Source organism: Delphinapterus leucas, chromosome 1 (assembly GCF_059928025.1).
Source record: "Delphinapterus leucas isolate spDelLeu-1000000601 "Yukka" chromosome 1, BTC_Dleu_Yukka2, whole genome shotgun sequence".
In the NCBI taxonomy this organism is placed as follows: Eukaryota; Metazoa; Chordata; class Mammalia; order Artiodactyla; family Monodontidae; genus Delphinapterus; species Delphinapterus leucas.
Window position 1 is genome coordinate 132,953,499 of NC_143129.1, and position 26,392 is coordinate 132,979,890.

The 26,392-nt window shown below is 39.2% G+C and overlaps 2 protein-coding genes across 15 annotated transcripts in view; one reads left to right on the forward strand and one right to left on the reverse strand.

Annotated features, from left to right (window-relative positions):
* MIER1 (MIER1 transcriptional regulator) overlaps nucleotides 1-11,467 on the reverse strand; it is a 56,388-nt gene extending 44,921 nt beyond the window's left edge. For 7 of the 14 annotated variants that reach the window (XR_002645664.3, XR_016395055.1, XR_016395056.1 and 4 more), the window contains exons 1-2: nucleotides 11,170-11,467; nucleotides 9,962-10,062 (exon numbers count right to left, since the gene is read on the reverse strand). Coding sequence is in view for 11 of the 14 variants with exons in the window: in XM_022581152.2 (XP_022436860.2) it covers nucleotides 9,962-10,062; nucleotides 11,170-11,452 (384 nt within the window). In the remaining 3 variants the exon portion in view is untranslated. Of the gene's footprint in view, nucleotides 1-5,453; nucleotides 5,607-6,897; nucleotides 6,975-9,017; nucleotides 9,880-9,961; nucleotides 10,622-11,169 lie in introns of those variants that run through there. The other 7 variants (XM_022581162.3, XM_089921283.1, XM_089921281.1 and 4 more) reach the window with 7 other exon arrangements.
* An 89-nt stretch (nucleotides 11,468-11,556) lies between these two features.
* Nucleotides 11,557-26,392, forward strand: part of DNAI4 (dynein axonemal intermediate chain 4) — a 119,340-nt gene continuing 104,504 nt past the window's right edge. The window contains exons 1-2 of the mRNA XM_022581148.3: nucleotides 11,557-11,603; nucleotides 21,166-21,349. Of these exons, the coding sequence (XP_022436856.2) occupies nucleotides 11,557-11,603; nucleotides 21,166-21,349 (231 nt within the window). The remainder of the gene's footprint in view (nucleotides 11,604-21,165; nucleotides 21,350-26,392) is intronic.

Consider the following 26,392-nt stretch of genomic DNA (forward strand, 5'->3'; position numbering starts at 1 on the left):
TCCTTTAACTAGTTAGAAATGAAATACAGTTTTTCCAAGCAATGGAACATTATTAATCCATTAAAAAGAATGAGACAGTTCTGTTTCTGTTGATTGAGAAAAAAATGCTAAAAAGAAATATATATGTATATATAAGTACATGTATCTGGATAAATAGACAGCTATGTTAGGAGTAAAAAGCAAAGTATAGAGGAGAGAGTAAATTGGGCTGGAATATACATAAAAAGTTTTCCCCCAAAAGGATACACAAGAATCTGTTAACAACAGTTACCTCTAGAGTATGGGTTGCAGAAAGAAGGCTTTTTTCATTTTATACCTTTCTGTACTGTTGGAATTTTTTAACCACTTGCAAGCATTACTCTTTGCTTTTTAAAAAGGAAGTCAGTAAAGACTATCCCGTGGAATTATGAGCTATTTTCACTTTCTTCCTTTACTTTTAGATTTTCAAGAAAACCTAGTATTTGCCTTTTTTTTCTTTTTTAACAAGTTTGTATAATTTTGAAAAATAACCTAGTTTTCTTTTAGGTACACACGTAATTGTTTTATCTGAGATGGAAAACACTAGAGACAGAATATGAATAGGCTAAATCAAATTAAAGAATGAACTCTGTTAACTTATAGCAACTTTTATACTGTCACCCATATATATGATTCAGTTGATCAAGCTGCTAATAATTGTAAAACATTCAATGCCTCAGATTTGTTCAAATGTTTTTCTTCTGTATTTTTCTAGACCATGGTAAGAAATATCCCATATACCAGAAAACTGCAAACTGAGAGATAAAACATCAACTAACTAGAATATCACCATTACTAAAACATAAATAAATAAGGTAGTAAAAACATGAAGTAGTCATTAGACTCTTTTATCCCAGGCAATCAAGAGCGTATTTTTCAGTAAGTATAACTGTCCTAATTGTTCCCCTCAAACCAATTCCACCACCATTTAAGTATTATTACCACCTACTTAGTAATGCAGACACTGAATCACAGATTCTCACCGGGATGAAGACAGAAAGCTTAGGGCCTACTCCAGGGTGGAGAAGGCAGGGAGACTGTGCCAGGGCCCAACATCTCTCTTCCTCCATACACAATTAAATCACTTAACTTTGCTGTTGGTTAACAAAGCCTTGGAGTTAAAACTAGCAAGTTTACCACAGTAGTAGTAATTCAGAGGATGAACTGCTATTACTAAGCACTAGGAATTCAGAGGCCTACTAGGTTCCAGTCTTAATTGTGCCACAAACGGCACCATCTAGGACAAATTGCGTAAGCTCTCTGCTCAGTTTCATCTTCCCTTAGATGAAAAGATTTAGATTTCTTCAAGTTTAGTTCAATTTCCTTTGAGATCTAAGTTCTTTACTTTTATTATGAATTGCTCAAAAGACATAAACACTACTGAGGAGTACTTAGCTCCATGGATGGGATATGTTTAAGATTCTTCTAAATTTTTTTTTAAAACCTAGGGCTACTAGGAAAAAAAGATCTCGATTTGCAAAAAGCTTTTGGGGGTTGCTACTTTATGAATTTCATATCTACATAAACCTAATTATACAAGTCATTCTAAGCCACGGCATAAGTCGAACAGAATGGGTCCCAGCAACAACTGGTATGTGAACTTAATCACTGCAATGAATTTGCAAATCTTTTGAAATATACAGGGACTCCATCTGAACTTTATGCAATAAATTTCTATATAGCTGATTATCTTTTATGAAGAAACACTGAAGTTTCACTGGCAGCGTTGTATTTCTGAATTATTTGGGAAAATGATTAGTCTCAAGAATTCTCTAAAAGAAATTCACTTCTATATTTCCCAACTAATCTTTCCTACCTTATCAAGCACTTTGACTATTACTCCTTCTGAATTAAGCTTTTTAAGACTTTCATGCATTGGTGTTAAGCACTTTGGATAATTCCTTAATAGCTCTGTAAGTATAAACACCAAAAAAAGGTTTTTTTTCATTAGCAGTTTTAATGCCTAAATTCATTGCAGTAAAACAAGTTTTGTTTAGAGTAGAAATTAACACTATCAAGAACAGCAGTCAAGATGATCCCATTTCCTTAAGAAACAAAATTCAAATACCCTTGAAAAATGCTAAACAGGGAGTCTGTTTTTAAGACAAATGGATAGATTGGATAGTGAATAAATAAGATTATGTATTAGTTTTGGAAATACTAAAATACTTTAAACTAATACAGAATAGCAAATCCATTAAATTTTCTTCTCTTTATGAGACAACAATATGGCCTAGGTGAAAAGACAGGTCTTGCACTATGCTGTAGCTTTTTTTCCTTGAAAAGGAAGTCCCTTATGTGTTTACAAACTCTGAAATAAAAAACAAATTGTTCATTCCCAAAGGTCTGTACACCACATTCCTTATAAAACCCAAAGGATCGCCTATTTCTTCCTCTTATTCTCTCTCTCATTGCCTTTATAAAACTGCCACTGCCCTGTAATTTCCTTCCTTTAAGTGTGACTAGGAGAGCCTCCTTTTGGAAGGTTGATTAATAATTTTAAGAGATAATAAACAATGAGAAATATTACCAAAAAGTATTAAGAAAGGAAGTATATGCTATTACTTCTGTATACATTAAGTATGTTTATAACGTTACTACAATTTTAATAAGCATTAAACACATACTTCCTATTATGGACTAAGATGATCAGATCAAGTATGAAAAATTAGTGTTTTGTATTCACATCTAAAGCAAATTGTATTTAAGAATTAAATATTTTTCTGGAGAAACAAGGTCAGGGTCATTCTATGTAGGAAACAACAACAAAAAAGCACAGAAGCATAATACCTACATTTTTCTCTGGAAACTTATTTCTTCAATAACCCGTTTTCCCCTCAGATTTATCAAATAAACACATACTGTCACTTTGCGCTTACTGTTATTTTATCAGTTAGTGTCAATACTCAGGTCTATTTAACCAAAAGTGCAAGAGCACGGCATTTGAATTATTTTACCACATGCTTTGTATTGGCAGCATAAAGAATGAATCTCCTGAGCATTCACATAAAAGTAAAAGCACACTATAATATAAAACAAGCATTTCTCCTTATCTAATTTTTAAAATGACCAGTCTCTAAAATCATTCTAAAAATGTTTTTTTATTCTAGATTTTCTGTAGGAGATGAAGGTTCCTCCACTCTTCCTCCAAATTCACTATAAATAAAACCATCTACAAGTAATGGAAGAATATAAAAGATGAATTTTTAAGATACCAGGTCACTAAAAAAGTGCACTGAAAACAAAATTCAGGTTTTTTTTCTCCCTGAAACTGAACTATCCATGTGTTCCTACAGAATATGAGAGTTCCATTCTCCAAATGATGTAATGTTTAAGCAAACTAAAACATACACTTGAAACTATTAGGAAATGACCAGTGGCTCAAAATATTGCTTTTCTTCTCTTACATGAATGCAACCATCTTTAATTTCTAAAACAAATAAAATGTTAAAATGCTTTTATTTACATATTAAGTTTTCAGTGTGGTAGGCATTTAAAATTTCTGAGTAAGTTTTAAAATTTAAATTTCACCGTATTTTCATACACTAAGATATTTTCCTTCAGTAATATCTTGCTTTAAAATATGACTACAGGACTTAAAGCTCAAACCATTGTGAGCAGCACCACGAGGCAAGAAACCACATCTCCTATTACAACACACTGCTGCTTATCTAATGGGCATGGGATCCAATGAAGACTATTTGACAAAATATATGTAAATCCAGCTACACAGAACCCCTTTCCCTCTTACATATGAAGGAAAGAATCACTTAAGAACCTCATCAAGGCTAAAAACCTTTCAGCCCAGTGAAATAAATCCAGTCACATTTAAGTGAAATACAAAGAACTATGTTTTCTCCAACTCATAATTTCTTGAAATACAATTATTTAACCACAAAGAGCAAAAGAAATTGAAATAAATCCTAAGATCTAAATTTAGTTTTAAATCAGAATATTGAATTTTTAAAAATAATACTGGCAGCAATCAATCCTGCTACAGTAAAATCTCTTCCTCTTTTAATAGCAAATACTCCAAGACATAAATATAAAGTCAGTTTCCATAAAGGGGAAGGAGCACCCTAAGAGCCACTCCAGAAAACTGTTTAAGCTTTAGGTCCCTCCACTCAACAGGTACATGAAAAGGCCTCCAAATTAAGATTCTTTTCCATAACCTATGTTTCTGTATTCCAAGGTTTAAAAAGGAGAAATTATGGTATTGATAAGTGTACTCACCATTGACTTCATTTAGCAAATAATGAAGACAAAAACTGGGGTTGGATGATAAATAAAATTACCTACTTCCTGAATCTGTTTTTAGGTGCCTCTGAGACTATGAAAATGGTAATTCTCACATGAATAAAAATGGCTTTATCAACGTTTAGAGTGGCTCTACTCAAAGAAGACATAAGTCCAAATATATCACCTCTTGAACTCCAGCGAGTAAAGGACAGCGAAATTCTTCAGACGGTAAGGGTAAAAAACGTGTTAAAAAAAAATCAAATATTTAAAGGTTTAAATCAGAGGGAAAAATTTAAATCTCCAGTAGCATATACTAAATTCAAATTAATCGAGAGAGGTTGTTTGCCCACCGATCTGAGGCCCCAAAATGTAAAACAATCGCCACCGAAAAAGGGGGCTTTGGCAACTCGTTTACTAGAAAAAGAGCAAACGGGGGAAAAAAAAATTTTCCCTAAGGGGTAAAAAAGCTGGAAGAGAAAGAAGACAAGAATAGACAGCCTAGATTTGCAAGGAGGGTAAATGCCTGGAAAGTGATGGGGGGTAAGAAAGGGAGAAAGCAACTCTTCTGAAACGTAAAGAGAGTAAAAGAGGTTCTCCGGTGGGGGGGAAAGGGAAATGTTTGAAGAAATGGAGAGACCCCCCCCAACCTAGAGGGATGGATTGCGAAAGACCAGGTTTATTTCTCCACGCTCATCTGGTCACCATCTAGAAAATTACAGAGTTAATCAAAGGCCGTTTTCCCCAACACAGGCAGAATGTCAGTAGCAATCCGACGAGGGTGACGCGGAAGGGCGCAACAGCATCTCGGCTAGGGAAGGAAGAAACTTCGCAAGAAGAGGAAGCAGCAGCTCCTCTCTTGGCCCCTAGCACCGGCCGGCGAAGTTGCGCCACAGGCGCCCCAGCCCCGCGGGCGACCCCTCCCCCTCGCCCCTCTCCGTACGCACGGCTACGCAGCCCTCGACCCTTCAAAGTGCCCCCCGAAGTCCAACTACGCCTCCGCTTTCTCCTGCCCCCGGACCCATCCCAACTAAGTTCCACGGAAAGCTCCCGCCCAGAGCGCGGCCTGTTCCGGACAACAGGTGGGCAGTGGCGCCAGCAGGGCTGGGCCTCCCCTAGCCAGGCCCACTCCACTCCTCCCCGGCCCGGACCTGGGGGCGCCCGGCTCCGGGACGGGGAGGGGGAGCTCACTCCCTTACCTCCGCCATATTTGCCGTACTGACGGGTCACATCTCCGCGGCGGCCGCAGCTGGGTCACGGCCAGAACCCGGATGTAAGACTCGGCAACGGGACTCCAGCCGCCGCCGCCACCGTCTCTGCCGCTCCCGCCGCCGCTGCCTCGGCGGGAACGCGCAGGAGCCGCCCGAGCGCGCCCACCACACCCCACTCCGCCCCCTCGCGGCGCCCGGGCTGAGCTGGACTAGAGGGAAAAGGCCGGAGCGCGCGCGCGCGGCCCCGAGGCAGCCCTCCCCCGGAGGAGCCCAGAGGAGGCGGAGCCAAGGTGGGTGTGGGGGGAGGCGGGCATCTTAGTGCCGGGCGCCTGCCCTAGCGGATCCGCGACTCCAGCCCGGGAGAGGGCTCTAGGGACCAGAGAGGTCGAGGAAACTAGCCAAACTAGCCGCGTCCTGCCTTCATATCGCAGGGGAAAAGATACGATACATTTCACATGTAGGCCTTTTTTGAAGTGCATCTGTTAGAAAACGGATGTTGCTGTGATGCAACAGCTGCAACTAGTGCGCTTTGAAAGCGGTTATCCCTTGACAGATATTTCTCTCGGTTCTTTCCCTACAGGAACTGTAAAATACCATGTACCAAAATCTTAGAGGTCACAGCAGAGATTAAGAAAAGGGATCGTGCTAGGTAGGCTGCCATCCTCATATATCATTTGCTTTTCCTCACACACCTTCTGCAATGCCAGTAGCAACATAATTGTGCAACGGCTGAATTCTGCACAACTAGAGAAATTTTTAAAATGTGAAATATTGAAAAGCTGCTCTTTAATAGATATAAATAATCTCCGACTCGACTGCATAGATGGAGAACTTGCTTATGTGCAACGCCTGAAATGCCTGCAAGTTAAAAGTTTATTTTAATGTATTGGCCTAGAACTCCCAAGTGGCTTTGGTGACAATTCTGATGACTGCCAGAGCCAATGATTGCAAAATAACAAACATGTTTCACCTCCATTACTAAGGCAGATACTGGGTAATGCAAACGTGATATTAAAACGTGCACTAACACATTTTACCAAACCGGAAGTTAGAAAGTCTTATTTCATAAAGACCTGTTTTCCCCCAAATGTTCAAGGGTTCTTCTTATTGCAATTTCAAAAATGACTACCAAAATCAACAAGTTATATATGAAACTCATTCATTCCCTCCAAATAATGTGATGCCAGCACTACAATATATTGCACAAATGTGCACGTATACAATTTTTCTTTAAACTGATACTTAACTTACAAGGAATATGGGGAAGTCTGTTTTAAGTTATTTGTATTCCCTTAAAATTCTAGACTCTATTAAGTAGCTTATTTCCAAAGATTCAACATTAACTTGAAATTCTTATGTCCAATAATAATTTGTGCATGAATATTTTGTGCATTTATAGGTATATGAAGTAGCTGCTAAGTAAGGACATTACCTGGTAATATGACAGGAAAAGAGTCCACAGACAGTCTGTAAACCAATTAAACATAAACATCTGATGCACATTTTCTACTGAAAGAAAAGCAAGGGAAAGAAGAGAAAGGAAAACTTTAAGGTTCCCAAATCTACAAACAATTTTTACCATTAACTGTACTGTACAGTATTTTCATTTTATTTTTTTATAATACTTGTATAAAAGTGTTTTTCAGGATTCCTTGAGGGAATAAATATTTTAGCATAGGTATACAGTTTCTAAGTTACCCTGTTGAATTACCTTAGTCCTTTGGACTCGAAATAGAAATGACTTTTGTATAAGCCAGTTCATATTCAAACACTTTTCACTTTGAGATGCTTGATGGAAACAGCTGTGAAGGCAAAGAACAATGTATGTGCATAGACCTGAGGTGGGTAAAGATAAGAAAAATAAGGGGCCTAGAGGTAGAAACTCAGGCTTTATAAAACCACTGGTTGAAGGAGAATTATCTATTTAAATACTAAAGCTAATATATGAAATTTAGCGGGTTATCAAAAGGAAAATTAAAAAGTATTGTCAAAATGCAAGGTACAGGAATAACTTGCTTAAGCCTGTTAAATCTTTGATTCTTCAGTTAATTCATCAACAAGAATCCCAATTGTGATAAAGAGCTGGGGATCACGGTCCCTTAAGCTACTGAATAAATAAGCTACTGAATAAATTCTGAAATTGTCAGGAATATCGAGGTCTGGGACGTATTTGAATAGATATCCATCTTACTGATAAATGGCTTTTAGGTTTATTAATATTGTGTTATCAATTTTACTATTTTTATGTGGCATTATCGTTTAGGGGAAACATTCCCTCTACATTTTTCTCCTTCCTTTTTTTGTAAATGTGGGTTACATGATTTTTTTTTTTTAGGTTCAGATATTCTAAAGGTAAAAAGAAACAGCTCCAATATTGTAAGTCATTGGTGACATTATTATTGAATTCAGTATAGTTTTACTCCCCATTTTATTCTAGTGCTATACTTCAAAAATTTTAAGAAGCCATCTTAAGGAAAGCAAATTCTCAAAACGCTTGCTTACCTCTTCAGTAACAAATATGTAAAAATTAACTATTCATTAGTCATAGAATCTTAATGTTGGATGGGATCTTAGAGGTCCTTAGTCAATTTCTACACTGTCTAGGTGGGAATCCCTCATTGTTTCCCCACTACCAGGCTTTTCTGCCTAAGCTTAAACACCTCCAATGACTCACTGTCTCATGAAAAGGCTGCTCTTCAAAAAAACCTCTAATGTTTGGAACATTCTTCTTTTTAACAAACCAGAATCTACCTCCTTGTTATTTCCACCCATTACCCTGAGTTCTTCAGCACTTTGGATTAATTCAACAGATGTCTTCTTTGTATTCAAATACAAACACTCAATATTTATACTTGGGTCAACAAAAAATAAATCTTTAAAGCCTACTGATACCAGAGGAGCTGAAAACGGGACATTACAGAGTTGAAAGCATGAGAAAATTCACCGTTGCCTATGAGCTGTTTAAAATTATTACGGTTTATAATCTTTATTTTGTGATATCCAAAATGGTAGCTGTTAGAATTGTGTAGTAAAATGTTTACAGTTAAGCTAAAAGGTGTGGTTAATTCCAATTATATGTGAGGTTTGTGGCTAATGTCCCAAAACAAAAAAATCACTATACAAAGCCTGAATAAATGCCTCTTTAGCTCCCATTCCCCACCTAAAGGCTTCCTTATTTTCAGGCAAACTAACATTAATTTTACCACATAAGCTACTCAAAACTGCTGTTATATTGGGAAATTCTTTTTAAGCAATTTACTGCATACTCCATTAAAAAGTTTTAAACAATTTTATAGAGGCTGCAATACACAAACATACATACATACGCACTCACACACACACACACACACACACGAACCCCTCGAAGTTATTTTGCTATTAACAAAAGCATTTTAAGGTCTCAATTTTTCTTCAGCCAGTACCCCAAACTAACCAATAAGTAAACCTGGCAATTTACACATACCTAAGAAATATAACCTTTTATTCAGGACCAATACCTGATTCAAATATAATGTATACAATATAAACATGTTATGCACTTCAAAAAGGTACCTCTCAAAATGCACCAAGAAGGGCTTCCCTGGTGGTGCAGTGGTTGAGAGTCTGCCTGCCGATGCAGGGGACACGGGTTCGTGCCCTGGTCCGGGAAGATCCCACATGCCGCGGAGCGGCTGGGCCCGTGAGCCGTGGCCGCTGAGCCTGCGCGTCCAGAGCCTGTGCTCCGCAACGGGAGAGGCCACAGCAGTGAGAGGCCCGCACACCGCAAAAAAAAAACAAAAACAACAACAACAAAAAAAATGCACCAAGAAAACAATTCAGACTCTGGGGCTGTTTGAATTAAATAGATTAAAACAGCACATTCAAAACCCTAAAACCAAATTCTGTATCTAACAATTTTCAGAGTCCATGAGTCCCTTTTGAGATTATTGTGTTAACTATTTCCTTAAATTTTTATTTAAGAGTGACAGGCTACACATGATGTGCAGGTGAAAATTTATGGATAACTATACTAATTTGGTTGAAGATAGCTAAATGTCAAAAAACTTCACCTATTTTTAAAATGTGCATTTTAGATAAATTGAGTTTTACCTTTACTCTAGCAGGCAAAATGTAGGTTACAAAGCAGTAATGCATTACATTTGGAAGCCCCACATCTATGACAATCAGCATCATCTTTTTGTTAGTTTGATTTTTATTATTAACGCCACCCCAAAACACCTATATAGCCTTTTGGTTCTTCAAAGAACAGTTCTGGTTTTTCTTTTCATAATTTTTACATAAAGAGTTTTATCCAGTGGCTCCATTTTATCAGATTATCACAAACTGATACTTTGATAGTTTTTATATTGTTGACATGTTATTTTTATCTCACCCAAATTCTGGAAATTATTGGCCCATCAGCAGTTCTCAAACACTGGAAGAGTAATATAACATTTATATTACTTGAGGGAGTTTGGACTTTCCCTCCCTTAATCTCCAAGTGTGCCCCTGCCTACCAGCATCACATCCGTCTTGTCTGCATTGAACCTCAACCAGTTGGTTCTTAACCACGTCCGAAACTCAGCCAGGCACTGGGAGAATCGAGCCACCACACCATCTGGATCAAAGGAAAGAGAGCCTCAGTAGTAAGGAGACTAGAGACGATGATACTACAAGCTCACCATTCGCCCTGTCTCTAATTTTTAAAAAGACGGCCAGGAATTAGGACAGGAATCCCATGACAATTTTAGAAAAACATTAATGAGTCTTGAGTCATGCAATTTGTAACTGATGATAAAGGAATAAACGCGATCCAATAAATAGGTCGCCTCATTCCACCCATGATTGAAGAAAGGTTCACTCAAGTCCGGGTCATCTCGTCTAAGCGGCCTCAGTAGACGGGCCAATCTTGGAACTGCATAAGCTTTTCTGCAAAATTAAGAGTTTTAGCGTTGGAAGAAGCTTTAGGTATAACTGGGGCCCCAGAGAGAGGTAGTGACTCGCCCAAGGTCACACAGCAAACGAGGACTAGAGATGGTCTCCAGGCCAGAGATCTTTCCACCAAAAGCTGAAAGAACAAGGCCATTCAAAGACTAGGGAGGCATCTGCCCCCAGGGATACACCCAAGGCCTGGGAAGACCTCATTCCCTCACAACACCACCCTCTTCGAGCCTCTCTTCCCTCCCTCACTCCCTCCGAAAAGGGCCGGTTTGCCCAAGACCCTGCTCACCACAGGGGGCTGCAGTGGGAGCAGGAGCCTTCCAGGGCTGAGACAGAACCCGGAGATACTGCGGGAAAGAGGCGGAGCCACAGCGGGGCGGTCAGCTTGGCCCCACCCCGACCGCGTTCCGGGGCCGACTGCAGAAAGGCGGAAGCGGACAAGGCGAAGCGAACTCACTCCGCAGCTGACTCCCAGCGCGCCGCGGACGCCGGGGAAGACTGGCGCCGCCGCCGCCGCCACCACCGCCAAAGCAAAAGACCAGTCTGGGAAGGGGGCGGATGGCGATGGAGAGCTGCGCATGCGCCTTGGGTGGCCGGCGCCACTCCGGGAGGGGAAGCGCGCCCGGCGCGCTCTCTCAGCCCCTCCCCGGAAGTTAAGGGTCTTCCGGGCGGTACTCTGCAGTGGGGGAGGGGAAGGAGAGAAAGGGGATCGAGGACACCTCGGGAGCCCCTCCACCCAAACAGCGCTAGGAGAGGAGAGGTGGTTTATGGAGGCTGCACTTACAGCCGCTGCCGCCGCTGCCGCCGCCACCTCCGCTGCTGCCGCCACCGCCTGAAGAAGCCCCATCCATCCGCCTGCAGCCCGGGAGACTCAGAGCCTGGGAGGGGCCTAGGGCCTGGGCCGCCCGCCTCCTTCTTCTAGTCGTCGTCCGGGGCTTGCTCTTGCTCCACCAACCCTCTGTCCTCCCCTCCGCCTCCGCCCTCCTCCTCGGCCTCCAGCCGCCAGCCAACCGCGCGGCCGCTTGTTGAGCCAAGGCTCCACCGTCTCCATGACGCCCGGCAAACATTCCCGTGCCTTAGCCGGAGCCGCTGACGCCGGGGGTTGGGGTACAGGGGCTCCAGAAGCAGCCAGGGAAGGGGGTGGTCGACCACTCCCCACCCAGTCGCCACCATGCCCATCTCTCCGGTAAACAGCCGCAAGCAGCCGAACCTCGGGGTGTAAGTTCCGGCGCTAAAACCTAAGTCCATTCCCCTGGGTCCCGGAGGGAGCCCTTTTAGATCTTAGCACTTACTGCATCTGTGTTCAGTCGACAGCCCTCGAACCTCCGAGGCGGCATTGTCTACTTCGTTGGCCTAGGACTGCCTTTTCCAAAGCTCTACTGCTGTGCTTGGTCGAGAAAAGACTTAGTTTGTTGGGAACCACCCTTCCTCCTAGCACTCCTGTTTTTTTTTGTTTTTTTGTTTTTCCCGGTCTGCAGTCTCCAGCTTGTTGCCTCCAAGCTGTGCCCAGATGTTCAACCCTCTCAGCTTCTGTGAGCTACCAGACCGAACATTACTATGCTCTGTAGTTGAGGTTTTTTTCTGCCTTCTCCTCATACCATTCTGCCTTAAAACTCATTCCAGCTTACAACTTTCTCTGTTTTCTGCAGCAGTTGGACGAGAGGCTGGAGAAAAGCATACAGCTCTACAGATGTCTCGCTTACAACTTCAAATGGTCCCTTAGTCCAGCAATTACACTGAAGTTTCCTAATTCATTCACTCTCCCGCACTTCCAGACCACTTTTGTTCTCTCTTCTCAAACCTTCAGCATCTCTTCTATCCAGTCTCTTCCAGATCAGCTGATCTTTCTTTAGCAGAACTTGTTGAAAAGTTCTTGGGAGAGAACCTTCTGCTCTTTCCTGCATATGGTACTCAGGTTTTTGTCCATCCTATCACTCCACAAAAAATAGCTTTTGTGAAGGTCAGCAATAACTGTCCAGCCAAATACAGTGGCCATTTCTCAGTTTGTTTCTTAACTCACCCATCAGCAGCTTTGATCTGGTGTACCACTTCTTGAGTGTTGAATCACTTCATTTGGTTTCTGGGACACCACTCCTCCCTAATTCTCCCCGTGGTTTATGCCTACTCCTTTTCAAAGTACTTTGCTGGCATCTCTTTATCTCTCCCGTATCTAAATATTGCAGTGTTGATGGGATCAGTAAACCTCTTCACTATTGTTTTTTGCCTTTAAAAGTCACCTATTTACTTATGGTTTACAAGTTTAACTCTGCAGCCAACACCTCTCCCAAGAAAACAGACTTAAAATCAAGCAGCTGTGCTTAAAAGTTAATAGGCATCTCAAAACTTGTATCTAAAACTGAACTTATTTCGCCCTCTAATCAACTCTGCAGTCTCCCATTTCAGTAAATGGCAATTTCCACTCTTCCAGTTACTCAGTAAAAAAACTTTGGGTTACCCTTGACTTCTCAATACCCCACTCCATCAGCAGATTCTACCATTTCTACCTGCAAAATAAGTCCAGACTACCACTCCAATGTAAGTCACTGTTACATTGCAGTAAACACCTAAATGATCTTGCCCTCACCCTCAACATAGTAATCACTGTGGCTCTTCTCAAAAGCCTCCAATTTCTCCCATTTCACTCAGAGTAAAAGCTCACATCCTCACAGGGCCCCACAGAATCTCACTTTGGATTCTTCCCCCTGGCTAATTACACTCCATATTGTTCCACAACAATATCAGGCATATTTTCCCACTTCAAGGCCTGGGCATTTGCTGTTCTTTGGAATACTGTACCCGCTAGTAATTTCATGACACTCATTTTCTTCATGTGTCACCTTATCAAAAAGTCCTTCTCTAACTACACTACGTAAAATAATACTACTCTCCCCAGTACTTCCTGTCCCTCAACTTGCTTTATTCTTCTCCATAAAATTTATTTCTGTTTGATATATACTTGTTTGTTAATCTGTCTTCATCCAAGCTATCATGTACTCCATAATGGCAGAGAGTTTTGTTTTGTTCACTGCTACTGCTTAGAATGAAGAAGACAGTATTTGCTGGCAGCAAACAAATGAGTGAATATGTATTTGAGTAACATTGGTTATTGCTCATCTCGTCTGGTTTTTGTTTTTACTTGTAGGTATGGCAGTCTCAAACTAACATTAAGTTGGTTTCATGTGAAGTTTTAAAAAATCATAAAACTCTCAGAGTACCTGAGAGAGTGTTAGAAAAATTCCCTTCAGGATTTCTTGAATAATGACACATTCATGGGAGATTACCTATTAAGGAAAGAGTGGGGTGGGAGATAGAAATTAATATAACCTTCACTTTTTGAGGTAGCCATATTATCTAATTAAAACAAAATTTCATACACACTAAAGTTTACACCCATTGGTTTGACCTAATGTTTCTCATCTTTCTCAGTTTAAGACTTAATCTGATCTTGGAAAGGATATCATGAAACATGTATTTATCAATTTTTCACTTTCTCACTCCAATTTTTCCTATATTGGGTTTTTCCTATTGGCTTAGCAATACAGATCTTCTTCAACTTACAATGAGGTATGTCCCAGTAAACCCATCATAGGTTGAAAATATCATTAAGTAGAAAATGCACTTATTACACCTAGCCTACCAAACATCATACTTAGCATAGCCTACCTTAAACATGCTCAGAACACTTATATTAGCATACAGTTCGACAAAATCATCTAACATGAAGTCTGTTAAATAATAAAGTGTTGAATAGCTCATGTAATTTATTGAATACTGTACTGAAAATTAAAAGCAATGATTGTATGGGTACAGAATGGTTGTAAATGTATTGGTTGTTTACTCTCATGATTGCACGGCTGACTGGGAGCTATGGCTCACTGCCAGCATCACGAGAGTATCATTTTATAGCATATCATTAGTCCAGGAAAAGATAAAAATTCGAAGTACAGTTTCTACCGAATGCATATCACATTCACACCCCTGTAAAGTCAAAAAATCATAATTTGGGGGTTGGCTGTATTGGACAATCTTCCACTGTGGTAAAAACCACTAGTGTTTCCTTCACTGCTTTTATCTCACTTCTTTGCCCAGTTTCTTTGTTCTTCCTTACGTGTTCATTCATTTCCTTTTGATTTGGGGGGTGGGGAGAGTTTTCATCTGTTCTTGCATGTTACTTTTTCCATTAGGATCCTTAACATATTAATCATAATTATTTTAAATTCCCAGTCTTGCTAATTCCAAAATCTCTGCCATATCTTATTCTGGCTCTAATCCTTGCTTTGTTTCTTCAGACTGTTTTTGCTCTTTGGTATGCCATGTATTTTGTTGAAAGCTGAACATGTTGCATCAGGTAATATGAACTGAGGTAAGTAAGCCCTTAGTGTGAGGATTTATGTTTATCTGTCTAGGAATTAGGCTGTTTGCTGTAGCTATAGGTTTCCAAGACTTCAGTTTCCTCTAGTGTCCTGCTTTTTGTCTCCTCTGGCTTTTTAGGTTTCCCTAGAGACTCCTTCTTAGAGTCTGAGCCTTACAGTTCTTCCCATTGTAATTCAGTTATACAGGAGCCCTGTTGATGTGGTGGTAAGATATGTGAGGGAGGGGGGAAGGGGGAGGGGAGTGTGCCATAATCCTATGATTAGGTCTTAATCTTTTAGTGGGCCTTTGTCCCTGGGCTGTGACCTTCATAAGTATTTCTCAGAATTTTTCTCTTTAGGTGGAACAAGAAGGTTAGATGGACTTCGAGTAGGTTATTTCCCTCCCCCCACATTGGTTAGGCTCTGGTAAAATGGTTTTCCTTGAGGGCAGGCCTTTGTTAAGGATAACTGAACATTCCAGGTATATTTCAAAATGGTTTCTTCCTGTCCCCCTGCTGGAACTATCAGGGAGTTTTACTCTGATCTTCATCCTGAGAGACTGGTGGAGTGTGTAAAGGTAAAACTCGATAAAAGTGTTGTGGGCGGGAGCTCCCTAAGGCTGGGCCCCCAGCAGTTTTTTCTCTTTTGAATTAGTCTACACTCAGTTTCCAGCAATTAGGCAATTACCCTTTAGGTTTTCCTACCACTTGTTGGCTCTAGTGGCAGTTTCTGCTCCCAGTAAGTTGTGATTCTGCTATTCCTGCATCTCAGTCTTTCAGTGTGAGGGTTTGCCTGTAACCTCAATTCTCTGATGGACCTAAGAAGACCCATTGATTTTCAGTTTGCTCAGCCTTTTTCTTGTGAGTACAGGATTGATGTCTTTCATGGCCTTTACATGTCAGACCAGAAACCAGAAGTATCTGTGTTTACCCTTTAACACTTGCAGTCTGTTGTCTCCATTTCTATATGAAAATTACTCAGGTCAATAATGAGTAACCTAAAGGTTTCAAAAGTCACCAAATTCAATGGGCTTTCTCTTTACCTCTCTGCAGCATTTGACAATATCAATCTTCCCCTCCTTAACCCTGAACTAACCCTGAACTGGTTCACTTACTACTGGCAAAGATGCCTTTTTTCTGGTTTTACTTTCTTTCTACCTCCAGTTTCTCTCCTTGGCCCTATTACCTTCTCTTTGTATCTTTAGGTTTTTATTTTGGGACTCAGTTCATTTATCATCATCTCCATGAAAGATTCTCAAATCTGTATCTCCAGTTCTCACTTTTGTTCCCTGAAATTCACTTTCCTCTTGATTTTCAACTGCTACCAAACAGCTCCACCAGGATATCACTCATAATATCTAAACTTGAACATGTCTACAATTTAACTTCTTATTGTGCTTTGGAAATAATGACTACTTTAATCATCGCCTTAACTCTTTGAGGCGGATACTACTATTAACCTTAATTTACATATGAGGAAAGAAACAGATTAAGAAACTTGCTCAAGAACACATAGTCTGTGAGTTATTGGATGAGTTTGGGCATTTAAGTTGACCTCTTTGAGTTTTAAGTTTCTCACTTGTAAAACATGGCAATTAAATATCTCATAATTTATTATAAGCATTGAATTAGGGTGGTGACCGTTTTGTAATGTACGGAAATATTGAATCACAGTATTGTGCACCTGGAACTGTAGGTCAATTATACTTCCATTTTAAAAAAATGAAATAAATAAAAGAATTAAATTACAAATATAGTGGAAGTACTTTGAAGTTTAGATTTTAAGTGGCATTGTTATTATCAATTAAGTCCTGTTTGTTCTGTATCTGTGGTTTAAGGGTACTTGGGGTATGTTTTAATCAGGTACATAGACACAGAAATAACTATCATGAAGGAAGAAGGTTTTTTTTGTTTTTGTTTTTTAAAATACTCATAGATCCCTAGAATCAGGAGACATGGCATGCCGTACCACATAGTGGGGCCACATGAGGAAGCACCAGGGCTGAGCAGGAGGTAAAACTAGCAAGGGGAAAACATGGGCAAGAAGCTTTATTGTGGTTCCCATGGGGAGAAATGGACAAAGCGGAATAAGCAGGTGTAGGAATAGCTTGTTTGAATAATTTCAAAAGGCTCTGGGCATAGGGACTATCCCTAGTTGTCTGGTTCCTGTCCCTACAGTGATTAGGGCAAGTGGATAGTGACCCAGAGAGTGAGATCTCTTTGAGAGCCTGATGAAGGAGATGGTTGAGGGTATGGACTCTGGATTTGTTGGTTTGCGTATAAAAGGTTTGCTTGTAGGCAAGTCCCTTACTATGTATAAGAATTGATTAGCCCTGGGAGGGGCAGTCCCTCCAGGGTTAGCAAGTTCCTAGATATCAAAACATCAAAATACAGAAAATAAAAAGATATGCTTAATACATGCTGTATTTAGCATTTGTTTTATTTCTACATTTGCCACCCCAGGTTAAGCCTTGATTACTTCTCATCTGGCCTGTTTCCATAGCATCTTAACTAATGGTCTTCTTGCTTCTAGTGTGTTCTGAATATAGCTAAATTTTTCTGAAGCATAGTTTTGAGCAGTTAACTCTTATGCTCAAAATCATTCAAAGGCACTCTCATGCTTGTGTAGTAAATTTCAGAGACTTAGCCTGGCCATTTTATTTTTTCAAAGCTTAACTTTGTTTTCCTTCAATTTCCTTCTAATTGAATCATTTAAGATACCCTGTATATACCACATGCTTTCCTACTGTCATCGTTCACAATGATCTTTGCTCAGGGTACATTTCCTGTCCTGTCCTCATCCCTCCTCACCTGCATGTGCATCAGACACAAGCACACATATACATTCGGCCCCGTGTACTTCTTTTGAATTTGACCTACATTCAAGCCTAACTCAAATGCCATCTTCATGATTTCTCTGCTCACTCCTCTTACCCAAGGTAATCTTTACCACAACTTTCATTTCATCTTACATGTAAGTCTTGAGGCAAATACAATTTTGTACTTGCATTGTAATCATATATATGTTTTATCTCTTATTAGATGGTCAGCTCCTTAGGGCCCATATCTGATTCATATTGTATCTCTGCCAGCATGTAGCCTTATGTACAATAAGTGTTTTATGAATAACAGTTGGATAAATGAAAGTAATTGATTGGGTTTAGATTGAAATTTTTACCTTAATCTCATTAAACTAAGAAGTGGCTAATACAGACACTTTTTCTTAAGCCATTCCTTCTTTCCTCTTGTGGTTATTTTTTTCATAGTGAGATTTATGTATGTGTAGCATGCTTTTAATATCATTAGTCTCTTTTTTCATAGAAGTGGTCATCCGGTGCTCATGGTATTCATTCTACAGGTACCAACTGAATGCCTTATATTTTCCAGCTACTGCCCTAGGTACTGAAGACATAGGAGTGAACAAAATAGATTAGGTCCCTGCTTCAGAAAACTCAGGAATGTACAACTACATAACCTCTTGTATCATGACTGTTTTTCAGGCAAAACTTTCAAAGTGAATATCTCCTGAAAGTCATCCTATTTGTTGCCCACTAATTTGGCTCTTTTGATAGCATCTGTTTTTTTAACATAGCTAGATGTGCACCATAAATTTCTAACATAATTGGCTACAGGTACTTAGTTCATTTTTTTTTTTTTAAAGTAGTCTGTACTTTCTGAATCTAATTTCCCACTCTGTCAGGCAGAGTACTAAGAGTTGGGGCTATCATGGTAGACATGGTTCCTTCCCATGAAACTTATAGCCTGAAGATTTGGGAGAGTTTATTGATGATTCTCATAAGATCACAGTAACTACCTAATTGGTAAATGCAACATCATTTGCTAATTCATTTCTATTTGGTCCCTATGGGAATAAAAGAGAGAGAGCTGGTTTATGAGTAAATGTGATATGATTTCATTATGCATCTATTTAGTTTGAGATGTCTAGTAGACATTTAGCTGGAGCTACCCAGTAGACTGGTAAACATTTGAGTATGAAGGTTGAGAGAATGTTTTGAATTGGATGTAATGATTCGGGAATTCATTCAACAATTTTTTATTAAGCAGCTACTGTGTATTGGGTACTATGGTAGGCGTTAGGGATACAGCAGGGAACAAAATAACACAAAGTCCCTAGTCTCGTGGAATTTAGATTCTCAGGGTTGGAGGGTTGGGTGGGGAACATCTAATTCATAAGATAAATAAGTAACAGATATGTTAGTAAGAAGTACTGAGGAGAAAAATAAAGCAAGGGGATATGAAGTATTTGAGGGGTATTTGTCCTTGACAAGGACAAGGTCAAATGTATGACCATGGGAATAAGCAGCTGATATAGTAAAGAGGAAGAATAGAATGGACAGACTGTATTTTGTAGGGATAGTAGGGCAAAGCTCAAGGGAGAAAGAAAATAAGAGTTGAAGGTAATGGTAAAAGAGTGATTCAGTTGATGAATTGTGGATACTGGATTAAATAGTGAAAGAAGAGAAACCTAAAAGGTACTGAGTAATTGGTAGAAAATGGAAGGGTCAGGTAATTAGAGGTCCCAAGGAGGGTGAAGAATAGGAGACAGTTATGTTACAGAAACCAATTTGAGAACTCAAGTTTAAGAAGAAGGGGGAATGGTCAACTGACGTCAGATGCTACAAAGATAAGTACTGGAAAGAGTCCTTTGGACCTGACAATTTGAAGGACAAGACTAGGTGATTCTAATGAAAGTAGTCTCTGCAGTAGGAGAGGAGAGGGTGGAATTAGATTGTAGTGAATTATGGAGCATAAGAGGAGTAAGGACATAGACAGGATTATTGACTAATATTTTAAAAAGTGAAGGAGAGATACAGTAATAGATAGTGGAAGACTAGTAATAGATAGGTAAAGGAAGGATTTTTAAGTTGAAGAGATGACTGGAGTACAATTATATGCTGAAGGGAAAAAGATTGGCAACAAGATATAGGAGACCAAGAATTATTGACGGAAGAGTCCCTGAGATGGGAATTCCCTTGCAGTCCAGTGGTTAGGGCTTAGTGCTTTCACTGCTGAGAGCCTGGGTTCCATCCTTGGGGAACTAAGAGCCCACAAGCTACACGGCATGGCCAAAAAAAATTTTTTTACAAAGGAAAAGAGTCCCTGAGAAAAGTAGTAACAGACAGGTTTCAGAGCACAGGTAGAAAGGTTAACCTTAGATAAGAAGAGCAACTTTTGAACTGAAAGAGGAGGAAAGAAATAAGGATGGATTAGATGAGTTTGTGGGATATGAAAGAAGAATATAATGAAGGTAGAGAAATTTAAGGAATTCTTACCTCATTGATTAATTTGGTTTTCTTGGAAATGTTGGAGTTAAAGTCATTTAGAGACTGAAGGAGGGAGGATAGGGTATGATACTTTAAAAGAATGTAAACTTGAAATAGTATGAATGGAATTCATTTAGTCATTTATTTAAAAAATACTAATAGTGCCCACAATATACTGGGTACTGTCCTGTGTGCTAGCGATATAGCAATGAACAAGACAAAGTTCTTGCCCTAAAGATGCTTACATTCTAGTAGAGGAGTAGACAACAAACAGTGTCAAGTAGTACTAAATGCCATGAAGAAAAATAAAATATGAAAAGTAGATTGTTGTCATTTTAAAGTATTTTATTCTTGTCTGATCTTTTATGAGTAGGAAAGTAAAAGTATTGTTTAAAATGTTTTCTTTGGAAACACAATGCCTTTTTATAGTGTAAGGGGTGATCATTCTTGTTTTATAGAAGTCTGCAGTACAGAGTACTAGAATGAAAGAATGATTAGGTTTTTGTCTTAAGGAATTTAGAGAATTGATCCAAAAGTGAAATCATATTTTTTCTCCTGGATACAAATATTTTGATTATAATTTCTCTTATTAAGAATTATCATGTAATCGTTCAGGCAGGAACATGATATTCTTTCCCAGGTTTTATTACTCATTCTTCAATCTGCCTGCAAAACTGCGCTCTACACTCATTTGTGCTTACTATGTGTCAGGCATTTCCTAACCATAATATAGAAATTAATACATTTAATCCTCATAATAACCAATGAATTAAGTACTATCTTTATCCTCATCTTACAGATAAGGAAACTGAGACCCAGAGAAATAAGTGTAGACTTTTGATCTGACTGCCTGGGTTCAAATTTCAACTCTAGTAAGAATGTTTCCCTCTAAGCCTCTGTGACTTTATATAAAATAATGTTATAGCAACCTCTTAGAATTATTGTGAGGAAAAAGTGACACAGTGCTTGTAAACATTCTAGAGCTATGCTTACACATAATGAGCTCTCAAGTGGCTACTATTTCTTTCTTGTTTATATGTTTAGATTGTTTCCATGTTTCTAAATGAAAATCTACTTTTTTATCATTGGCTAATTTTTCTTCAATCCTGTATCCTCAGTGTTATGTTTTCTTTTCCTGATATAGAAACACTGGCACACAGTCGAAGAGGTCTATTAGCTTTACTGGCCCAGCAAAAGGAGCGCAAATGAAAGGAGGATATACTAGTGCAAACCAAAGCAGAATGGCTGGGTCAAAAACCATGGTGATTCTACCTGACCCCAAAACAGTAGAAAAAATGAATATTTCCTCCACAAAGACAGCCACGCGGGTAATATTCTTTAGAATTCTGAGTTTTTTTTGAAAATGACACTGGGAAGAACTTGATTGAAATGTTAAAGGTAGAAAGTATGCTGCTTTGAAACAATAACTTCTAATACAGGCATATCTCAGAGATATTGCAGGTTCAGTTCTAGACCACTTGAATAACACAAATATCACAATAAAGTGGGTCACTTGAGTTTTTTTGGCTTCCCAATGCATATAAAAATTATTACATTATACTGTAGTCTCTTAAGAGTACAGTAGCATTATGTTTAAAAATTCCAATGTACGTGACTTAATTAAAAAACTTTACTGCCAAACAGTGCTAACCATCCTCTGAGCCTTCAGCAAGTCATAGTAACATCAAAGATCACTGGTCACAGATTACCATAACGAATATAATAATAATGAAAAAGTTTGAAATATTGCGAGAATTACAAAAATGTGACACAGAGACTCAAAGTGAGCAAATGCTGTTGGAAAAATGGTGTCAATAGACTTGCTGGATGCAGAGTTGTCACAAGCCTTCAATTTGTAAAAAACAATATCTGTGAAGTGCAATAAAGTGAAGCACAGTAAAATGAGGTATGCCCGTATTGATATATTGATTTTGTTAGAATCTTTGCCATATAACATATCTTACAGCATAATATTGGCAGTTGGCGCCTATAATTCATTATTGGTAGTAAGAACATTAGAGTGGAGTGAAGAAAGTCTACTCATGACCTTAAGAATTATTTAGTCAGCTCAGGCTGCTGTAATAAAGTACCATACACTGGGTGGCTTATAAACAAATTTATTTCTTATAGTTCTGGAGTCTGGAAGTCCAAGAGTACGGTGACAAATGGTCAGGTTCTGGTGAGGACCCTCTTCCAGGTTGCAGACTACCAACTTTTATTGTATCCTCACAAGGGGGAAAGAGATTTAGCTAGCTCCCTAGCCTCTTTTTATAAAGACAGTAATCTCATTCATGAGGGCTCTACCTTCATGACCTAATTACCTCTCAAAAGTTCCACCTCCCAATACCATCTCACACTGGGATTAGTGTTCCAGCATATGAATCTGGGGGGTACACAAACATTCAGTCCATAATAATTATATACATATTACGTACACATTATATGCATTATGTGTATGTTATACATATATATTACACAGTATTAACAGCACTATGTAAAAGGTATAATGCATCATGACCAAGTGGGGATAATATATGCAAGATTGTTCCAATATTCAAAAGTCAGTACTTTCCCCCTTATTAGTAGATTGAAAAAGAATCCATGTGATTATCACAACAAATAAAGAAAAAGCATTTGAAAAATTCAATATCCAATGATAATAAAAATTAAAAATAAAATCTTTCAACTAACTTGAAAGAGAAAGGATTTTCTCAGGAGCGATCTGTAAAACCTACAGTTAACATCATACTCAGTGATGAAAGGCTGAATGCTTTTCCCCTAAGATCAGGAACAAGACATGGATGCTCACTTTCATCACTTCTATTCAGCACAGTAGTGGATGTCCTAGCCAGAGCACTTAGGCAAGTAAAAGAAATACAAGTCATCCAAAGTAGAAAGGAAGAAGTAAAATTATCTCAGTTCACAGATGACATAATCTTATATGTACAAAACCCTAAAGATTCCACATTAAAAAAATTGTTAGAACTAATAAATTCAGCAAATTTGCAGGATAGAAAATTGACACACAAAAATCTATTGTTTCTATACACTAGCAATGAATAATTTAAGAAGAAAATCAAGAAAAATAGTTTTGTTTGCAATAGCATCAAAAAGAATGAAATACTTAGAAATAAACAACTAAGGAGTTGAAAGATATGTACACTGATAACTATAAAGAGTGCTGAAAGAAGACAATAGTAAATAGGAACACATCCTTTGTTCATAGACTTAATATTGTTAAGATGTCAATACTATCCAAAGCAATCTACAGCTTCAATGCAATCCCTATCAAAATCCCAGTGACATTTTTTGCAGAAATAAAAAAAACCCATCCTAAAATTCATATGGACTATCAAGGGAGCCCAAATAGCCAAAACAATCTTGAAAAAGAACAAAGTTGGAGGCCTCACACGTCCTGATTTAAAAACTTATTACATAGCTTCAGTAATCAACACAGTGTAGTAGTGGCATAAAGACAGACATATAGGGACTTCTCTGGTGGCGCAGTGGTTAAGAATCCGCCTGCCAATGCAGGGGACACAGGTTTGATCCCTGGTCTGGGAAGATCCCACATGCCGTGGAGCAACTAAGCCCGTGCACCACAACTACTGAGCCTGCACGCTAGAGCCCGCGAGCCACACTACTGAAGCTTGTGTGCCTAGAGCCACAACAAGAGAAGCCACCACAATGAGAAGCCCATGCCCACAACGAAGAGTAGCCCTCCCTCACCACAACTAGAGAAAGCCTGCACACAGCAATGAAGACCCACCACAGCCAAAAAGAAAGAAAGGAAGAAAGAAAGAAAAAGACAGACATAGGTCAATGAAATAATATAGAGCCCAGAAATAATAAGGATATCAAGGAAGGAAGGAAGGAAGGAAGGAAAGAAAGGGAGGAAGGGAGAAAAGAAAGAAAGAAAGAAAAAGAAAGAAAGAAAGAAAAGACAGACATATAGGTCAATGAAATAATATAGAGCCCAGAAATAAACCCTCACAATAAGGATATCAAGACCATGCAATGGTGTCTTTTCAACAAAGGTGTTAAGAGAACTGGATATCTACATGCAAAAGAACGAAGTAGGACTCTTACCTTACACCATTTACAAAAGTAATCAAAATGTAACAAAAACCTAAAGGGAAGATCTAAAACTATAAAACTCTTAGAAGAAAATATAAGGGAAAAACTTTTTGACATTGGATTTGGCAATGATTTCTTAGATAAGATATCAAAAGCATATACAGCAAAAGAGAAAATAGATATATTGGACTACATCAAGCATTAGAAACTTCTGTGCATCAAGGGACACAACAACAGAGTGAAAGGCAGCCCATGGGATGAGGAAAATTATTAGAAAATCATATATCTGATAACAAGTTAATATCTGGAATATATAAAGAACTGCAACTCAACAACAAACAGCCTAATTTAAAAAATTGACAAAGGACTTGAATAAATATTTTTCCAAAGAAGATATACAAATGGCTGACAGCACATGAAAAAATGCTCAACATCACACCGGTAATCATTAGGGAAATGTAGATCAGAACCACAGTAAGATACCAGCTCACACCAATTAGGATGGCCACTATGAAAAAAAAACCAACAATAACAGAAAATAACAAGTATTGATGAGGATATAGAGAAATCAGAACCTTTGTGCACTGTTGGTAGGATTGTAAAATGGTGCAGCTCCTATGAAAACAGTATTATTGTCCCTCAAAAATTTAAAAATAGAATTACCATATCGTCCAGCAATTCCATTTCTTGGTCTGTACCTAAAAGAATTGAAAGCAGAGATTTGAACAAATATTTGTACAACGATTTTCATCGCAGCATTATTCATAGTAGCTAAAAGGTGGAAGCAACCCAAGTTTCCATCAACAGATGAATGAATAAAGTGTATGTGTGTATATACCTTTAAAAAGAAGGAAATTTCAACACATACTACAATATGGATGAACCTTGAAGATATTATACTTAGTGAAATAAACTAGTCACAAAAGGACAAAGACTGTATGACTCGACTTATCTGAGATACCTAGAGTAGTCAAATTCATAGAGACAAAGTAAAATGGTGGTCACCAGGGAAAGAATAAAGAGGAATTATTGTTTAATGGGTACAGATTTGCAGTTTTGTGAGATTTTTGTTTTTGTTTTGCGGTACACGGGCCTCTCACTGTTGTGGCCTCTCCCGCTGCAGAGCACAGCCTCCGGACGCGCAGGCTCAGCGGCCATGGCTCACAGGCCCAGCCGCGTCGCGGCATGTGGGATCTTCCCGGACCGGGGCATGAACCCATGTCCCCTGCATCGGCAGGTGGACTCTCAACCACTGCGCCACTAGGGAAGCCCTTTGTGAGATTTTTAAAAAGAGTTCTGGAGATGGATGGTGGTGGTGACTGCACAGCAATGTGAAAGTACTTAATGCCATGAACACTTAAATGTGGTTAAGATGAAAAATGTATGCATTTTACCATAATAACCCCCACTGATGAGCTCTGCCTGGGTGTGGCACACTGAGAATCCTGGGGCCTTCCCCTGGTCCATGAGATCATGTTCCATGTCAGGAGAGGCAAGCTGAGAAGACCTCAGGCTACTGCCCTATTCCCTCCATGGAGCACTCAACACCTAGAGTGAGGTTGTCACTCATGGAGAAGCTTACCATTGTGTCCACTGTCAACCCCAGAGATCTGGTGCAGAGATATTATCTGGGGAGAGAAGCAAGCTGTACAACAGTTCCTTATATCTTCCATAAGGAACCAGCTTTATTTGCAGCAGAGCATGGAGAAGTTTAAACCTATGAACACCCTCAAAAACAGTGGACATAGTGGTAAAAGGCAATTGCAAGGAAATTAATTGATCTAATGAAGATACACCCTAGACTGTAGGCTAGCTAGTTTATAGGGAAACAGGGTATAAGGCAATTCCTCAGCAAGAGAAGCCTTCCTGTAGTGAGAATAAATATTGAACATTGGCATCAGAAACTTCCCTGGAAGGAGCCACAATTTGATTGGATTAGTCCGTAGAGAATTTATGCCCCAGGGCATTGTTGAAAACAATAGAGCAATCAGCTGGCGACTAGTGAAGTTAACAGCTGAGTGTGGTCAGAGTAAGTGTGGAAGAGAGCCCTACCAGTAGCGCTGTCATCGCAGGATGGTTGTGGGCATACCCAAAGCTGCACCTCCCTGAGGAGCAACATTAGTGTGTTAACAGGACTGCAGGGTAGGTGTTGGGAGGGGGCATATTAGTTTCCCAGGAGTGCCTTAACAAAGTACCAACAGCTGTATGACTTCAAACAATAGAAATTTATTGTCTCACACTTCTGGAGGCTAAAAGTCTGAAATCAAGGTGTTAGCAGGGGCGTGCAGCTTCTG